We start from the raw sequence: 17,070 nt of genomic DNA on the forward strand, positions 1-17,070 counted from the left end.
CAAATTCATATGCTAATATTTCACAGATTTTTTGAGATTGGGAAAACATATTTCTAGCTCCTGTAGTTTTAAAGATGACTTTCTTGTCATAGAAGGAAAGTGACTACAGATGTTTGATCTAGATCGTTTTAGTTCCAAAGTAGACGTGTCTAAATGTTGGTGTACTCGTGGACACCACATGAATACCTTCATGTTATGTAGGCCATTCGGCTTTGCAGAACTACCCTTTTCAAATGTATGGAATGCAGGTGGAAGCGAGTCCCTCCCACCCCTACTTCCCAGCCGAGCGAGTCTCACCTCACGTCACTAAAACTTGGTCTTGCTTGAGAAATCTTTGAGACTTGCCTGGCAGAACAAAGGAGTCTTTGTGCCTTGCAAACCATGTCTCTTCGTTTAGCAAAACTGTGCAGTTCAGCAACTGGCATGCAGCATGCATTGAGGCGGGAAGGGTGGAGAGGCTGGTTTGGCTGCAAAGTGATTTTTGGTTTTGCAGCATAAATGGTCGGGGTTTTTTATTTATTTTTACATGTTGATATGCACGTTGAGAATATGACGCATGAGACATGACATACAAGTAAGAATTATAGATAGTAGTTTAATTTAAAACATTTTGAAATGATTTTGTGCGTATTGCTGGCAAAGTCTACTCTCTTAATCACAGAGTAGAGCATGGCTGCTCTGGGCCATGAACTATGCACCATAATTATTAGACTACTTGGTTGCCTCAAACCATTCTTGTCTAATAAAGCCATCACCCACAGCTCATGTTTTTCAACGGTGCTCCTCTACAGATGTAGAAATTTAGTAGTAGGACCAATACTGTACCAGTAATATTTCATGATTTTCAGGCATAACATTATGACCACCTTCCTAATATTGTGTAGGTCTCCCTCAAGCCTCCAGTTGTGACTCATCACAGAATGGACCGGGGTCTTCTGAGGGTGTCCTGTGGTGTCTAGAAACAGAATGTTGTTAGTGGGGGCTTTTGGGTCCTATGGGTTGAGGGGAGGGTCCTTTGGGGATCATCTCACAGATACTTGATCAGTTTTCGATCTAGTGAATTTGGAGGCCAGGTCAACACCTTGTGCTGTTCCTCATGTTTTTTAAGTTGATCCTAAAGCGTTTTTGTGTGTGTGTCTGTGTCAGGCTGCATCCTGCTGGGGGTGGCTGCTGCCATCAAGGAGTGTCATTGTTATGAGGTGAGGGTGCCTGGTCTGGTGTAAGTGGGTGATACATATCTAAGTAACGTCCAAAAGTTTCCCAGCTTTCCCACTGCTTGTCACAAGATGGTCAATGATATTCATCTCACCTGTCAGTGGTGATAATAAATAATCTGATCAGTGTACACCATATTGAATTTGTCTTTAAACTCAGAAACACAGGGTCCTAACGGACAAACTCCTGCACAATATTATACAAGTTTATGGAAAGTACATGTTAATGTAAATACTCAATACAGTAGATGGGCATTTTGACAACATGTGGACAATGTTAAGGGCTTCTTACTTTTCTGGCTATCATATAAAGTAGCAGTTGTATGTTTTTTTTTCTGAATAAATGAGGCACAGTTCTGCTTTCTTAAGAGGCCACCATCTGTCCATGTGGTTAGGATATTGTGTGCTTACACTACTGATCAAATGTGGTCCCATGTGGCCCAGACCCCTTCAGAACACCTTCAGATGTGGTCTGAGTGATCCGATTTCAATGCTTCTGTAGTTAGAGCTTCCCACTTGTGTCTGGATCACTCATTCGGCATGTTAATACCAGGAACAGGACCACGGACCTCTGGCAATCCTTCACTCAGCCTTACATGGACAGCAAGTTGCATAACACCCACTGAGAGTTCACAGCCTTTGAACCCCTGTGACAGAAACAGCCTGTGTTTAGATAATGCTTGACCAACCCGGGTAAATCGTCTGCTAGCCGGTTGTAGGAGGTGATCTGGCCAGCTTAGGTGGAGTTAATTAACAGATTAAAGATGGCACAGTCAAGGTATAATTAAAAACAGGAACTCAACTATTTTCTTCACTGAACAATGAGCTCCAGATGCTTCCATTGATGAATCATTGACATTAAATGTGGTATATTTGACTATTCTTAGATTTTATTACCAGCAACAATGATGGCAAACCGTAACTAACTTCAGTTATGTGGATAGTTTCAAGTCATGTAACGGTTGCTTCATTTCCGGGATCTCCATTTAAAATCAAAGCACCCAAACAAAAACTCTTGATTGATTAGTATTGTGAGAAATCCCTTCACCCACCTGCTCCGGTTTCACATCTGCTCACGCCGTTTGGTTTGACCTTCAAGAATTGCGACATTGTTCATGAATTTCATTATTCTTACAAAACGGGTCTTGTTTTCCCTGCTGGGTCACAAGAGCTTTTGTTTAGCTAAATATCCTGCCCTCATAAATGTTCCCTTTTTCCTCTCTGCCATAGCAGCACATGTGGGCAGATACAACATGAACACTGGCTCAAAGCTGGAGGAGAGTTTTGTTGTTTGTTAGCCTTCTTCAATGGGAAGATAAGTGCGCAGTTAGTAGTGCAGTAATAATGGTCTACTCCAAGGAAATTACTTCACAGTTATAAACTGGCGAAAAGGTAGAAACATAAAATGACGAGGCTTCGTTTTTTTTCTACTGCAGTCTTCATGTGAGGGGCAGTGTGTGTGTTTTCTGGCCCGCATTGGCCATTCTTCCCCAGCATGCTGATCACTGTACAAACAGGAACATATTTTAGTTGTATTTGTAGAGGGTGGAGGTTGAAAAGCTCCAATACGCGGTTGCCAGGAGTAAAATGACCACTGGTGTCTAGCTGTCAGTTAAATGGAAGAGCTTTTAGCCATGATTAAGACAAACAACATGCAGTAAACTACAACGCTGAGACGTACATATGCACACAGTCTATTTGCCGAGTCCTCTTGAGATGTGAGATATAAAATAAATTGTGCTCGATGTAGAATCATCATAGTTGGGCTGCAGACCGCAGTCCACTCAGCAGTATTTATACACACACTAACTCCAGCTGCTGCTGCTGTGGTGCCTTGCTGAGCCGGTGGCCACCACTTTGTTCATTCTAGAGGGAGAAGGCTTTGGCGTGCTCGTCTCCCTGCACACAGAGCTGCAGTGTTTGTCTCTAACCAGTGGCAGGCACAGAGCAGCCTGCAGTGGATTTATCGACCCACTGCTCGCCAGCCGCATGAGAAAAGTCATTAATCAGGGCTCAGGAGCAGAATGATCCAGGGCAGTGATGTTTTTCTTGTGGGCTTTTCTTGCTCACGAAACTTTCTGCCAGTTTGACGAACTGTGAGACGCAACACTATTCTGGACCATGTTGACTGTAGAGTTGTATTAGTCATAGTCATATGTTATTAACTCTAAGTTTTAGTCTTGCTTTTGGCAGTTTTGTAAATAACAAGAAACAACAGAAAGAACGAAAATGCAAAATGCTGTTTTTAGTCAGCACGTCATGCATCTTTTCATTCAGTTCAAATCTACATTAGGGATGTAGCAGCAGTACACGTGTAAGAGGCTGTGCAATGTTCCCTGGTGATCCAAGTAAATATTGTACTTCACTGCTTCACAGATGGGATAAAATGCACTAATTACAATACAATTTAAAACATTGAGTCAAATGCCAAAAGTATAATGAAACACTCAGTCAGTACCCTGTGTAGTCTAGAAAGTAGAGGGCCACAGAGACGCAGGTCTGGTTAGCAATGTGTCAGTGAGAGCAGTGGGAGAGTGGGGACACTGGCACATGGAGAGACAATGGGGTCACCCTCCCCATTCCTCTTTCTGCTGGGGGCCCAGGAAGAAATGGCAGTGCCAACATCGTCCGTCTTGGCCTCAACATGGCAGTGAGATGAGGAAGTTAGCATTAAATGTAGGAGAAGGACTGAAGCCTACCTGAAACGTATTTGAATGGATATCCAGGTGAGATGGCGAGGAAGTTGTGGGAACAGCGGGTATGTTGTACAGAGAGCAGCGTGACATGCCACATTGATTTCTGTAAGATTGGTTTACACCAAGGTAAGATAAGATGGTTTCAGTCTAACCCTAGACGTCTTCTTTTTGCCCCAGATGCAGGTAACATGTGAGCACATATGGGTCGTAAGCAGCTTCATTCAAAGTAGACTGGGCAGTCCTGGTCAGGATGGGACATAGCAGCAAATATGTGGAGCCCTTCCAGCTGTGCTCTCTATCTGAGGTCTTTACAAAAACATGACCTATTTCATTCAGAGGGTTGGAAAAGAGCTGTGTCTTTTATTGCCGTGTTGATACTAATTCTCTCATTAGGCTTTGTGCTCTTATAATAGATTATATACAGTGCATTTTAAATTATCTTTATATTTTAAAAGATTCTGTTGAATCAAGCAAATCTGGTCATATGTGTTCCTGTGTTATTTAGTATCTCTAGACAAATGAATGATTCACGCCTTTTTACAGCAGACAATATTCAAACAGTATGCCCACAGCATGCCTACAGTCCTCCATCCCTTCACATGCCTAGTAGTGCATAAAAGTGACTCACAGGATGTTTTGGTCATAGAAATTTTTTCTTGCAGGATACCTGGCTTTTTTCAAAGTCATTTCCCAGGACTTTTTTTTTATTATTATTTTCTATTCTTGTATCAACAGCTTGCAAATGCTAAATCTCAGTGTAAGTCCTTGCGGAAACATGTTTATTTACCACTAAGATCAGACCGTGTTTCATGTAGAGTTATGCACTGATATAGGTTTAGAGCCCAGCTTCTCTGTTCTGCTTTGTCATCATGTGAAATGTGGGGTCTGTGTCAACATACAGTACATTAAACATTTCTGTAACTTCATATTGCCTTTGGTAATAGGTCAGTGAATCACTGCCATGGTGGTTGGACTTCTACTGTTTACGCCCATCTACTTCTTTGCCCTTACAACTAATACACAAACATACCTGGAGTAATTCAGCAAAACAATTGTGGTTTTGTTGCCACTATCTCAACACACCAACCAGAGCAATGTTGGAACTTTCCCAGGCAGACAATAAGGTCTCATGTTGTATGTAAACAGAGTACATGTCTGTGAGATCTAATTGGTTTTCTTCTATATCTTGCTCTTTAGCAAATTCACATTAAGATATGCATCTTAATGTGAATTTGCTAAAGAGCAAAGTCATAGGTAACTACTTTGTTCACACACATTAATATACACAGCACATTGTTCCATATCTGGTCTGGGAGTCTTTGCTCTCAGTCATAAGACATATTGTCATGTGTGCCTGAGGAGCTACCCAACCCTTTACCCATTCTATGATGTTTATGTTCTTGAAACCTTAAGATACATAACATTTAAATTTGCCCAAATATTCCTGTTGCTTTCTTTTCTTACCCCTTCTTACCAATTGAAGACATAAAAGTTTAAAAATGTGCCACAGACATGTACTGTAGTTTCAGAAAGATGAAACAAACCGCGGCTCACTGATCTGTATTAACCATAGAGTGTATATAGAGTAGAACAATGAGCTGCATCTTCCTTCCACTTTACAAAAGAGTTACAATAGTGTTGCCATATTGCAATGGTTTCTTATGTTCCCCTATTACCTTTTAGGTAGCTGAAAAACTTTAGTAAAGTTAGATTTATGCATCTACCCTGTATAGCAGCCTACATCTACTTGGGACATCTTGGGACTAATACTCAAAATGTATTAGCTCCAACAGAAACCACACAGTTCCAGTCACCATTGTTTGAAGTGCTGTGTAAAGTCCTGTTCACCTTATATACCACTGACTTTCAGCACAACTCAGAGTCATGTCACATCCAGAAATTTTCTGATGACTCTGCAGTTGTGGTGTGTATAAGCGGTGGACTGGACGATGAGGAGTATCAAGGACTGGTGGACAGATTTGTGGGGTGGGCTGGAAAGAATCACCTGCTGCTTAACGTGGACATGACCAAAGAAATGTTGAATGAATTCAGGAGGAAGGCGACAGATCCAGCATCCTGGATAGGGATGTGGAGGTGGTGGAGGAGTACAAATACTTGGGAGTGACTATCGACAACAGACTGAACTGGAGGACCGACAGTACAGCTGTGTACAAGAAGGGCTGCAAGCAGACTCTACTTCCTGAGGAAGCTGAGATCCTTCAATTTGTGCAGTAAGATGCTGGAGATCTTCTACCAGTCTGTTGTGGCCAGCACCCTTTTCTCTGCTGTGGTCTGCTGGGGGAACAGCATTGCAGCCAGTGATGCCAACAGACTGAATAAACTGATTAGGAAGGCTGGCTCTATCATTGGCTGCACTCAGGAAACTTTTGAGGTTGTGGTGGAGAGGAGGACACTTAACAAACTGTCTGTCTGTCTGTCCATCCGTCCGTCTGTCCATCCATACTTGGGCCACGTTCACACCAATAGGATTTTTGTGTGAAAGTTTTCTTATGTCTCCTGTTTAGGCTGACTGTCATGACGGATCCAAATTTTTCAGTGACTGTAACCACACCTCTGAATGCATTTACCCTTGTTGAGTGGTTAGTTTAGGGCAATATATGCTGTTGCTTTGCCACTACAATGAGCTAAAAAGTATTACGGACTGTAATCTGGACTGTATGTTTGTATATGGCACGCAGGGTTGATGGGCATGCTCTGCCTCTAGCAGAAACAGCGTCACGCATAGGTCTGGGTTATGTACTATAGTACTTCTACAATTAGAGAGAAACTACGCCAAAGAAACCCGGAGAAAAAGAGATAATTTTGGTATGTGTGGATGTGGCCTGGAACAATAGACTCTTACTCTACTACAAGTTTATAATGTCTACTAGAGGGGGACCCCTGCTATGCTAATAATAGTTTGCTCCAGTAATACCCCTTTCACATTGAAACTCCTGAGTCAACCCACATTTTCAGACCCGGGTCGACTTTCACATCATCAGAAGTCACGGGTCAGACCTCCCGCTGTGAGAGCAGCATGCTTTTTTTTTTTTCTCCCTCTAATATGTCATCACGTACATTGCAGGTAAACCGTGGACAGCATGGTGTATTTCAGGTTCAGGTTGTTGATACCTGAAGAATGGACCGGTCAAACCCCCGCGCCTTTGGATTACCAGTTTCCATGATCACTGAAAATATGTGTGGGAAAGTAAGTGGGATATTGCTATACAAGCTCTATGTGCTCTAAACACAGTCGCACATGCATTCCCCGATTGGTCCAGTTTCCCAAACATGACGTAGGGCTAATTCACCTATGTGCTTCCATTAACAATGGTGTAACAACACATTTGATTTGTTTGATTTAAAAAAAAAAAAAATAACAAAAAATCGGTCTTTATGGGAGTAGACCAAAACTTGTTATTGAGCTGAACCGTCTACAATGATACAGTCTGTCAGGCCATTTTTTTAAGTCAGGCATAATGCTTTGGTGAATGCACTAGCCCATGCGTCATTTGTGTATTGTATTGTGAATTAGACTGCAACATTAGTCAAGTACAGAGTAAATGGGTTGAGCTTGTGTCCAATATCCCACCTCAAACCTGGACTTTGTGTGTGAAAGTGGCTTCGATGTCATATTAAGTCAGTGATCATGACAAGTTGCAGTAAGCTTGTCTCACCCTGTGTGGCCCTCACTCCTAAAAGTGGTGCGACGGGGCTGCAGGCATAACGGCCCTAAGCCCAGGGCTCATTACCACAATGACCCATTACAGCCTGCGGATTAAGGCTGTGATTAAACACAAACCTCATTTCCCCATCCAGAGGCCAAATCAAACAGCCCAGTACAATTCCAGTATTATTCCACTCAGTGCCATTTTCCATGCTGAGGCTGGACTGGACTGCCTTGAATGTACAACAAAATGAAAATATAGTATTTTTTCTGCACACTTGATCTGATGTGTATGTTTTTTATGTGTCTGTTTTAGATCAGGAGAACTCGGTATGTGGGGTGGTCCATTTTCTGTGCTTCAATCCAAAGGATCTGTTCACAATCAGAAGCAGCATCTATTGTCTAGAAATGTGCATACAATAACTGTCAAGGCATATGCTTTCCTCTGCCTACTGATCAAACTCAGTAATACAACAACAACAATTAGAGCTTTCTAAATAAAATAACAACAGTCTGTCCTTATTTCATTTTTGGCAAAAGTTTCCATCTCGTGTTTTTAGTGTTTCAGAACAACTGATGTAAGTCACATGTGCCTTGAAACAAAGTATCTCAAGAACAATGCCTTTACTTTGGTTTAAACATTTGATTGTTGAAACACTTGTTGATTGATTACTTGTTTTACAAAAAACATGTATAATTCCATTTTGGAAAGAATCACGCCACAATGTATTTTATATTTGGTTCATTCTAATGTCAGTCATCAATCTAGTCTAAAGGTCTGTCAATTTGCCTCTATTCGTAAGTTGCTTTCTGTCACATTGATGATCAAACCATTTATCTATTAATTAAAAATTTAATAACCAGTAGGCTAATTGCAATTAAACTGTATATTTTCATCAAACGGTGTCTAAAACTCCTGCCTCCTACACCTTTACTGTGCACGCTTCATTTACAGAGCATGACATGGTGGTTACCTTTGCTTGTTTTTATGTGTGTATCAATGGCATCATTGGCCAGTCTGTCAACATGCTGCTTTGGTCCAGACTGAAATAACATATGAAAGTATTGCTCCCACAGAATCCGATACAGACTTTCATGATGTCAAGGGTGATTTGTAGTAATTAGGATTATGTAATCTTCTAAGTTAAGGGTTTATGTGTGTCTTACAATTTTGTTCAGGTTTAGTGCCTTGTGTTTTGTGTTTAGTTCTGGTTATGGGATGAATTCAGTAAACACTGTGCATGCAAAACAACAGCATCTTTGTATTGTCGAACTGGAGATTGAGCTCAAATGCTAAACTGTTAGCATAGCATCTAAAAGCTGCACTTGTAAAGATGACAAGGATTGAAGCCAATGGCCAGATAGTAGAAATTATTAATGAGAAGAGCCTTTGGTGTGCCCTTTAAGCTTTGTAGCTTTGTTCACTTTATAGTTTTGTTTCACTACCAACTTCTTCTGCCAGTGGTTTCGCATGATGACTCAGCTGGGACTTGATAGGATCCAACCAACTCCACCAAACAGCCCCTATTCATGCATGAATTACATATTTATATACAGACAGTTCCAGTTGTGACCAAAGTAAGATGAAGACCAACCACAGCAGGCCCCAGCCAAGATTCCCATCAACATTTCAGTTTTAATACTTATCTACAAATGTTCTCCTGTCACTTTTTTGAACTGTAAGGCAAACAACACATGTTTACAAGTCTTAAGTATTAATCATTTAAACGTTTTATAGAGTAATTTTCTAGACATTCAGTGATTCTTTCCATAATGACTAACTGATTGGTAATAGCAGTAAAGTCTGTTAAGAAAGAAGCTCTACAGGTAACTCAGGATTTGGGTCAGTGGATTCTCTGAAATTGGAGCCTTTCCTTGTGAAGTGCTGACCTGGTTTCAAAGCCACGAGGTATTTACACAGCTTTAGTTACTCTAGGAGTGTGAACTGTAGTGTAGAAGAATCCTTGATCTGCAGGTTCATTCTGGCGCATTTGTTCGTATCTTACATCCACTTCTCCACCTGTGTTAATGTACTGTATGTTGGGCCAAGTAGGGTCATTTTCTTTAATGTATCTTTTTTTTCTTTTTTACACAAATCAGTCACCATTCATAGTATATGAGGATTTCTTTTTTTTCTTTCGTTTTTACTTTTTAACTCAACTGTCAGAGTAGGTAAGCAATGACATGAGCTGTGACTGTAAAACACTTTGACTACCAATAGGTAGAAAGGTGCTATATAAAACAATACCAAAACATCAGTGAATCGAATGTTATCGTTGTTGTGCCATGCACCGCAACAAACACAGTCATGTATGCACAGTTCACACCAGCATTCCCTGATCAGTGGGATTTCCCTCTAGACATATATACAGTATGTATATACACAGTATGTGTAAACGTATATATGTCTATAGGATTTCCCAAGCTAATTCGTGGGGCTAATTCACACATTCCTGGCGCTTCCATTAAAGATTGTTTAGCTACACCATTTGTTTCGGGGAGATTAACAGTGATCTTATGGTAGTGGACCAAAAAGATTTTTGTGTGCAGCTCTCACAGCCCTGGAGCTTGACAGCCTGACAGGGTGCCCAGTGACAAAATCAGAACAGGACAGGCAGGTACATCAACGTCATTGGGTAATTTAGCGGGATGACGCAGAATGCCTTTCACACTGCAGGCGAGCTGAGCCGATTGCCGGGTCATTCGACCCTGGTAGAAATGCTGCAGCAACCCTTTCACTCTGCCCAAAATCTCTGGACGACCTGGGTCAACGCAGGGTTTTCATGCAGTGTGAAAGGAGCTTAGGAGTCAAGGCACCATGTGCTCATGAATAATTCACCCGGTAGGTGGGATATACTGTGAGCCGTTTCAGTTCTGTCTTCCTCTGGACTGGAAGCCTGTCTAAAGGGCATGATTGATTATGGATTGTCAGTCATGGGCCAGCAAATGGCGCAGTGCAAATGGCTGTTGGTGAAATCAGTGAACCAGTTACAAAGATACAGAAAGAGGTGCTCCTTGAAAGCTACAGCAGAGTGTGCAGCTTCAACCAGGATGAGAGTCTTCCATTAGGGAGCTGCCTTGCTGCTAACCTCTAAGAGGCCTTCAGCTGCTGTTACGACCTGGGTCTCTCTGGTGAATGGAAAGACAGGGCTAAACATTCCACGCCGTTCCTTTGAAGCTGGTTATAATTTAATTTAGGACAGCTAATCACTGCATTAAGATGACTAAGACGTGATCCCATTTGGATCACAATACACTCATGCAGTAAATTTGGTGTTCATTGATCTTATAATATAGTTATTAATAAATATATTACTAATAACAGCTGGGATAGACTCCAGCAACCCTCACGACCCTAGTGAGGATAAGCGGTAGTAGACAATGAGATGAGATATAACTAATAACTATTACAATTTTAAATCCATGCTTGAAGGTCTACTTTGTTGTAGGTGTATATTGCTTACTTTATGATGACATACATTTTATCTGGGAGCTCCTGGGATATGTGCCATGCTTTTTGAGGCATTTCACTAGAATGGACATTTTTTAATTCAGTTTGTGAAGATTAGTCCAAACGGTGGTACACTGGCAGTGATGTAAAGTGAAGAAATGGTGTAAGGATCATGAAAGCTAATCAATGGCCTTAACAATCCAAGAAATCCTTTCACAAATTACTAAGTCAGTTATCTCCAGTAATGTTTTAGTATCTTAAGTGAAGTAAGTGCAAAATAAATGCATGAATCCACGACAATGGATCCTATACATTTTGAAACCATTATACTAAAGAGATAACGATGCATGCACAAAACATGTCTCATGATATTTGACTCGGGTGCTGGACCAAAACACCTCTATTCCTTTCAAGATTAATTCTCTGTGCTCATCATTTCAGGGTCATTGTTTCCATGTCTCCATTAAGGGTGTAGTAACAATCATGTTTGAGTTTCTTTTTATATACTGAGACTGGATTAATAAAATTAGTCAGCCATGCTGTTAAGAGGATTATGTGCAGCTGCCTAGCATTTAAGGTATCTGAGTTCATATGACTCATATCTGAAAATTACTTTCAGAGAAACGTGGGCGCTTGTCTCGTGTAAAAGGAATATTTTGCCTCTACAGTAGAAAGCCCAGTGGTCAACAATGCAGACATCTTTAACTTGCTTTAATCCTTGCACTACTGACAAATTGGAAGCCTCATTTCGGGTATTAATTACTCAGTTTAGTATAATGTGACTGAATTAATTCACATCACTGTCAAAGGGCTTTAGTAAGTGCAGTGCAGTGAATTTAATTACCAATCTTATTGCTCCTTGCCATTTTTGCCTTCAGTGCAGGTTTGTTGGAAGGAAACGTTCTTAACTTTGAGCAGAGTGTATATGCTTGTTTGTGCTTGTTTACAGACTTATTTTCCTCACATTGTTGCACATAATTTATGAATGAATATTTTTTTATTCCAAAGCTTGAGGATGAATTTTGTCAATATTGCCACTTTAGTCAGAGAACTGTCATCTGTTCGTTTTTGTTCACTGTCACATGACGTATTCACCATGCCTACAACACAATACTGGCATTAAAGAAAATCCTGACTTGTTTTAACACGACTCTCTTGAATTACTCATTCATGTCTGCTACGTGTCTTCCAGCTTTTACGGGAGCTGAAACACCCAAATGTGATCGCCCTCCAGAAAGTGTTCCTGTCCCACAGTGACAGAAAGGTGTGGCTTCTGTTCGACTATGCCGAGCATGATCTCTGGGTGAGTTTCTCTGTGCCATTGCCACAGGCAACAGAACTGACAGCAAACAGGTTGGTAGTTGTATAGAAACGATTAGTCGATGATTTTCAGAAAAACTATTTATTAAATTGTGTAATGTGAAATGAAACTCCAGTTCATGTGTCACCTTTACCCTTTATTTGCATTTACTGTATGGTGCATATACTAATTTTTATTACCCATTCCTTCTAAATATATCTTTACCTGCTATTCCCAAATATATTGCCAGAATGCCTTTGGAATTCCCGATTTCTTCCTGATTGGCCGTCTTCCAAGTGTTTGTCTAGTAAATTAAACATGAATTAATTTGCTGTTGTTGGTTTTCCAACCTGGCTCAGTGTAAACTCAGGAAAACCTTTTCCCAGCTGTTGGTAATGTTACGCAATGAAATTACAATACTGTACACCGATCAGGCATAACATTATGACCACTGACAAGTGAAGTGATGAACATTGATCATCTTGTGACAATACAATGTTCTGCTGGTAAACTTTTGTACCTGGCATTTATGTTACTAGATCCCAAACCGATCAAAGGTCCCTCCCTTCAAAGACCCCCACTAACAACATTAACTAAACATTAGGCCCATGTCCATTCTCTGATGAGTCACAACTGTTTTGTAGGCACAAGGGAGACCTACACAATATTAGGAAGGTGGTCATAATGTTATGCCTGATCTGTGTTAAACTGACAAGACCGGCACATCTGAGGTAAAACCTTTCTTTCCTTCCTAGCACATCATCAAGTTCCACCGGGCCTCGAAGGCCAACAAGAAACCCATGCAGCTGCCCCGGGGGATGGTGAAGTCTCTCCTGTATCAGATCCTGGATGGGATCCATTACCTCCACGCCAACTGGGTGCTCCACAGAGATCTGGTGAGCAGCTATATTAGCTTCACTGCTCCCATTTCCCTTTACAGACACAAGCTACCGTCAGCACACACTTCCCCTCTGAGCCGTTTCCAACAGCAACGCAGTTAACGTCAGAGTCAGCTAGTTAGTCCAAAAAAATCTTTTGGCAGTCATTTGTGTAATAATATATCAAGGCAATTAATAATATATTCAGATGTAGAATTGAATTGGTGATTAAGGAATGTAAAAAATAATTAACCTCCAGTGAACTTCTGCTCGTAACAAGGTTTATAAGGTGTGCTTGTGAAGAAGAGTTGCAGTAAGGAAAGGTTGCTCATTACATGTTTTGTAGTTGTGCAGTTAAACATTTCCATAACGTATTTGTTCTTCTTTGCACTAAATCAAAGTGAAGCATTTGGGATTTGTGTTATTTATAGTTTAATATGCTATTGTGTGACTAACCATAACCCCTTGAGATCACACCGGGCTATGTGGCCCCTGAACTAAAACGAGTTTGACACCCGTGCTTTAAGCCCATTACACATGTGTAACACAATTGTCACACTGGCGCAATCCAAGTAGCAGAGCAATGTTTCTTTCAGTGCAGGTGTTGTTATGTCTCAGTAGAATTACGGTGTTGTGATTGTCATGACCCAGGAGCAGAACATCCTGAACTCTGAATGCCGTCTGTCTGACTTGTGTATACCCTTTAACCCAGCCTCAGCACAAGGGTAATTCCTGTGTGATTATCTCCACCTCACTTTTCCCACAGTGCTTTGGTCCAACAGAGGTTTCATTCTCTGCAGCAAAGAGTCAGACGTTTGTGCTTAAGCTGAGTCGGTTCTGCCACTAAACAAGGTTTTGTTGACCAATGCTTGCAGTACTTGTTGAAGTTTCTTTGATTTTTTTTGGATAATACCAGTAATACACCTGCTTTTCTGGATTATTTTGTTTGTTTGTGTTCAGCTGGTTCGTATAAAGAAATTCTAACTGTTGGTGCGCGGAGGTGAATTCTTTTTTGGTTTTATTCACCACATTAAAGAACAAATTTGGAACCTGTTCTTCCAGGGACTAGTCCAGGTACTTTCCAATGATCTCAAGATTCCTTCACTGTTTCACGACCTGAGAGCAGATTTTAGATGCAACAATAAAAAACCATAACCTTGACAAGGCTGTGTGCACCACAATCTTGAACTCTTGCTGGCTGTATTTGTCTATCTTCTGTAAATGCTTAACAATACCTAGTATTTCTCCTCCATCAGTCCATCAGACTAGTTCTGCAGTTCCAACCTGTTCCGTCAAAGCAAACTAAATGAAATAAATCGGTTTGCAGTTACAGGTTTGTAACAATTCGGAAAATTCTAAAAGACCTTCGGCAGTTGCACTTGCTTAAAGCCCCGCCCAGAGAGCTTGATTTTGACTATGGTTTTTCTGATGAAAACGTGGGTGAACATCGGTTCTTCAGAAGGTTACCTGAACACTATGTTCTGTAATGGCAAGCATCCTGAGACTGTGACACACCCTTGGGTTGAGCAAAACAACCCACAGTCACCTGTGTGACTCACACTTGCGGTTAATGGCTGTAATGCTTTTTTTTAACGTTTGAATAGGTTGTTAATTTGTCTGCTCCTGTCAAAACTCTGCATACATTACCCACAAGGCAGCTTAACAGAGAACACATTGAGGTGTTAGGCTAGTCCTGACGTAGCCTGGAATGTTGGTTTCCTTTTATTCAGGTGTATTTAATTGATAATATATAATTATATAAATAGCAAGGCGGCCCACCTTTTTTCATGGCTAATAATTGTGACAATTCAATATGACTCCCGGCTTTAAAACAGCAATAATTTACTTTCTCCCTCTCATATCTGGCTGGAAGGAAAAAGTATAATTATCTAAAGACAGCAGATTATGTGGTAAAGGTTTGATTTGATTCCGTCCCTGTTTTGACGTCAGCTCGTCGGAGGCAGCCTGTTCCCAGATGATACTCAGGAGAGAACGGATGACTGGGAACATACAGTCTGAGTGCAAGTTATCCGAGCTGTTTGTTGAAGTTAACTAAAGGTCAGAGGTCAGAGCTGTCACAGTTCAGGCCTCGGTCTGTCTGTCGTCTTCTTTGAATCCAGTAGCCCACTCTTATGTAATCCCAGCGAGCCTTAATGGCCATGTGGCAGCTGGACACTGTGTTATGTAAACCTGCATGGATTAGGGAGCGTGCTCAATCATTCACACTGTCTGTGTGGTGATTTGGAAAAACCTGTGGGATCTTGTTGTGGGCTTTCTCTGGGAATTATTTGGTTCAGAAGTAGTGTATCAACTTTATTTTTTTTTGTTATTTCCATTCGCAGTTGTGGTGATGTGTGCAGTGTGTAAGTGGTGTTGAGGTGAAACGACAGCGAGTTCAGCGAATGCTCAGGGTCAGATCCTTTGGCAGTCGTTCTGTACAAATTGATCTTGTACTGTTTCATGCCCCCAATCTAATGTCCAGATTATTCCCAGTTACAGCATGAAAGTGGGTTGTTAAGAAGCTGGCTGTGGCACAGGGACTTTATGTGTGCAATACTCTCACTTCATCACATCATGTACTTCTTTTCCATTGGGTCATGGAGAAAAACTTTTAAGAAGATTAAAATATTCCTCAATATACCACTACTACTACTACTACTACTACTTCAACTGTCTCTGTTCCTTTGAAAATGTGAAAACCTGTGTGTAAACCGCATTTGAAAAGCTTTCAGACAATCACCTTATGATTCCTGCCACTGTTTTGATGTGTGGTGCTGTGTGTTATTACATACCTGCACTTCAGGAGAACCCAAAACAATTAAATAGCGTCTGTTAAAGACCGGATCGACATTCAGGTGACTGGAATTGTGTAGCACCTGTGGCGGCTGCAGCTCTGCTTTGGTTAGGGCCTGCATGTGGCCGTGAAAAAAGCCAACTTTACAGCATTATTTAACATGTTTACAGCCTGGTCTCAATAGTTTATGTCACTCTTCATGACAACTGTACAGGTGGTGAATTTTTTCTAACTCAATCGTTTATTTTTTTTTTTTTTAATTAGGGTTTAAAATTCTGTATAATTCCAGGCTTTTCCTCTCTGAGTGACAGGTGGTAGTCCTTAGCTAACAGGTAGTGGAGAGTTGGGTGGGCGGGTCTCAATATCTATATATATATATATATACAGTTAATGGGTAGAGAGCACCCAACCTGTGACATTATCTCCTCAGCAGCTGGTGAATGGTTCTAAAACAATTAGGTTTGAGGTTTAGTTTCACTTTCAGCCTGATCCTTTACAAAAGCCCTACCTCTGATTTCATTTTTATCTGAATTGTTGTAAATGAAATGTTTCTTAATATTGGAACCCTGAGAAGAACAGATTTGTTGTTTTGACCAGTCCGTTCAACAGTCCTTTTCACTTGAATCTTTAGCAGATGATGAAGAACACTGCAATGTGGACAGAGGAGAACCGCCACTACAGCAGGCATTAGAAGAACCACAGCTCTCACTGATACTGAATCTCTTGTGTAAAAAAAGATCTATCAAATAATACACTTTCCAGTATGCCGGGATATTACATTGTAGATGCGTACTGTAGTAGTTGGCTGAATCCTTATAACCGCAGTAATAACGTGAAAGTGGGGCAGCCATACAAGAGGAAACCTGCTTGCCGTCATAATATAAAGTCTCCCACAGTAGCCGTTTGGTTGTTTTGCTCCCTGAAGGTCACACCATCCTTATCTGTGCACCAACACTTCCGGCCCCACACAGCTATTCTCACTGCTGCCGGATGAAACCCTGCATTGTCAAGCTCTGTGTGTGACTCTGTGCTGATGTATTGCAGCCAGTGCTGCTGGTGTGTTATTCTGC

At 41.1% G+C, this 17,070-nt stretch overlaps 1 protein-coding gene across 1 annotated transcript in view; it reads left to right on the forward strand.

Annotated features, from left to right (window-relative positions):
- The window catches only part of cdk19 (cyclin-dependent kinase 19), a 47,288-nt gene that overhangs the window by 14,063 nt on the left and 16,155 nt on the right, over nt 1-17,070 (forward strand). The window contains exons 3-4 of the mRNA XM_047574555.1: nt 12,221-12,331; nt 13,084-13,224. Coding sequence (XP_047430511.1) covers nt 12,221-12,331; nt 13,084-13,224 — 252 coding nt within the window. The remainder of the gene's footprint in view (nt 1-12,220; nt 12,332-13,083; nt 13,225-17,070) is intronic.

The sequence above is a fragment of the Mugil cephalus genome, chromosome 21 (genome assembly GCF_022458985.1).
Source record: "Mugil cephalus isolate CIBA_MC_2020 chromosome 21, CIBA_Mcephalus_1.1, whole genome shotgun sequence".
Classification (NCBI taxonomy): Eukaryota; Metazoa; Chordata; class Actinopteri; order Mugiliformes; family Mugilidae; genus Mugil; species Mugil cephalus.